General features: G+C 35.6%; 1 protein-coding gene across 3 annotated transcripts in view; it reads left to right on the top strand.

Moving 5' to 3' along the window:
* The first annotated feature begins 484 nt into the window (after positions 1-484).
* LOC107020729 (regulator of G-protein signaling 1) overlaps positions 485-1,763 on the top strand; it is a 14,409-nt gene continuing 13,130 nt past the window's right edge. Inside the window, exons 1-2 of one of the 3 annotated variants that reach the window (XM_027917159.1) lie at positions 486-724; positions 820-868. Coding sequence is in view for 1 of the 3 variants with exons in the window: in XM_015221197.2 (XP_015076683.1) it covers positions 648-724 (77 nt within the window). In the remaining 2 variants the exon portion in view is untranslated. Of the gene's footprint in view, positions 725-819; positions 869-1,763 lie in introns of all 3 variants that reach the window. The other 2 variants (XM_027917158.1, XM_015221197.2) reach the window with 2 other exon arrangements.

Genomic DNA, 1,763 nt, shown 5'->3' with positions numbered 1-1,763 from the left:
GCTCTGCCACTAGTCGAATCCCCTTCGATTACTTCATGTATCTATTTTTTCAGATTTTAAACCCCTTATTGAAAATCCTAACTCCACGGTATATAATAGTAAAATATGTCTAATTATGTAATTTCTCCTATTTAAAAATATTTATTAAATTTCCGAAAATTCTTGTTAATTTAAATTAAGATAAGCAAATCGAAACAAATAAATAATATGATTTTTTTTATTTTTCATCTGGTGTCCAGTATTCATATTGAAGTCCAACTAAATTCGAATTCACTTCGGAAACACATTGAATGTAAAACACTCTCTAAAAAAGATAATTCTGTATCCAAGAATGCTCGAATCTGAGACTTTTAATTAAGGATGAAGGAATACTTATCACTCCACCACATCCTTGATTCATTATTATTAATATAATTGATTTACGATATCGTTGCGTGTAAGGTCAAAAATAGTGGCTTAGGACAATTAGACGAATTCTTTAACATGCTAACATTTCCCATGTACTTTACTAAATAAAAATGGTTGATTTCTGCTGACTAAACTAAAGATAGTGTAAACACATGTCGGCCTCCTCCTTCTCATAGACATTTCTACAAACAGTTGATGGGCATAACAGAGGCAGCAACTAAACTGTAGGGAGAGTAAAGATGGCAGCTTGTTCTAGCAAAGGAGGGTGCCCAAGTGACTATGTAGCGCTTTCAGCTGCTCTACTGTCCATGATCTTGTAAGTTCTCTGAATTTTATTTTTTTTGCTGGTTGTGGAAATTGTGAAGTCAAATACTTGAGGTTTGTGTTTTTCTTGTTGTTTCTGATTGATAGGTTTGCAATCTTGGACAAATTGAGGGACATTTTTTTTTCCTTTGATATTGTAATGAATTTGGATTTTGTTGGGAACGATTTCTTTTCTTTGTCAATATGGCTGATAAAAGATGGAAAAGATCAAACTTTGGAATATGAAGCAAGATTGGCCTCCTTTTTGATTAATCAGTTTGATGAAGGGGGTGAAGAAAGTTGACATATAAGGCTTTTTTGTGTTCACAAAATTTATTTACTTCTAACTAGGTCAATGAATTAGGGGTTGGAAGATTGTACGTCTCTAGAGCTTGCTTTGCGTTTATTTGGCTTGCTTTCACTTGTCTTCTTCCCACTTTAGTATGACAATGGGGCAAGGAAGGGGAAGTATAACAAGGACGTGCATAGTGGCGGGTCTAGAATTTTCATCAAGGGGGTTTGGAAAATATAATTTAGTGCTTGCAATTTGAACTTTAAGTTCAAGGTGAATTGAACCCCTAAACTACTGGCCAACCTCTAGTATTGTGTTTGGGGGATTCAAAATCTATATATGTTCATAAAAAGTAAAAAAATTACCTTATATATACATTGTAAGATTTCACCAAAGATGTTCGGGTGAACGCTCTCCCGCTCCCTAGATCCGTCTAAAATTGCAGTAGAAGTTGCCGAAGCTTTCAAAGGGAGTTTAGTGTCTTGGGGAATGTACAAAGCTTAAAAAATGAAAATCAAGTGCAGCAAAAGCCAGAATCGAACCCGCGACTGATTGACAACCTTGGGATGAGGAACCATATTATCCTGCATTCAATTTGGGGAAAATCTGAACCCCCTTGACCACTATGCTAAGTTCTCAGTTGTGTTGAGGGGGTATATTTTAGCATACATACTCATAAAAAACCAATTATAATCTTACATATATAGTGTATTTTTCTGATGAAGGGGGGTTCGGATGAACCACGTCCCCCCCCCCCCCC

The sequence above is a fragment of the Solanum pennellii genome, chromosome 5 (assembly GCF_001406875.1).
Source record: "Solanum pennellii chromosome 5, SPENNV200".
Lineage (NCBI taxonomy): Eukaryota > Viridiplantae > Streptophyta > Magnoliopsida > Solanales > Solanaceae > Solanum > Solanum pennellii.
The sequence above is the reverse complement of the archived record's forward strand: the minus strand, read 5'-3'. Positions and strand labels throughout refer to the sequence as shown.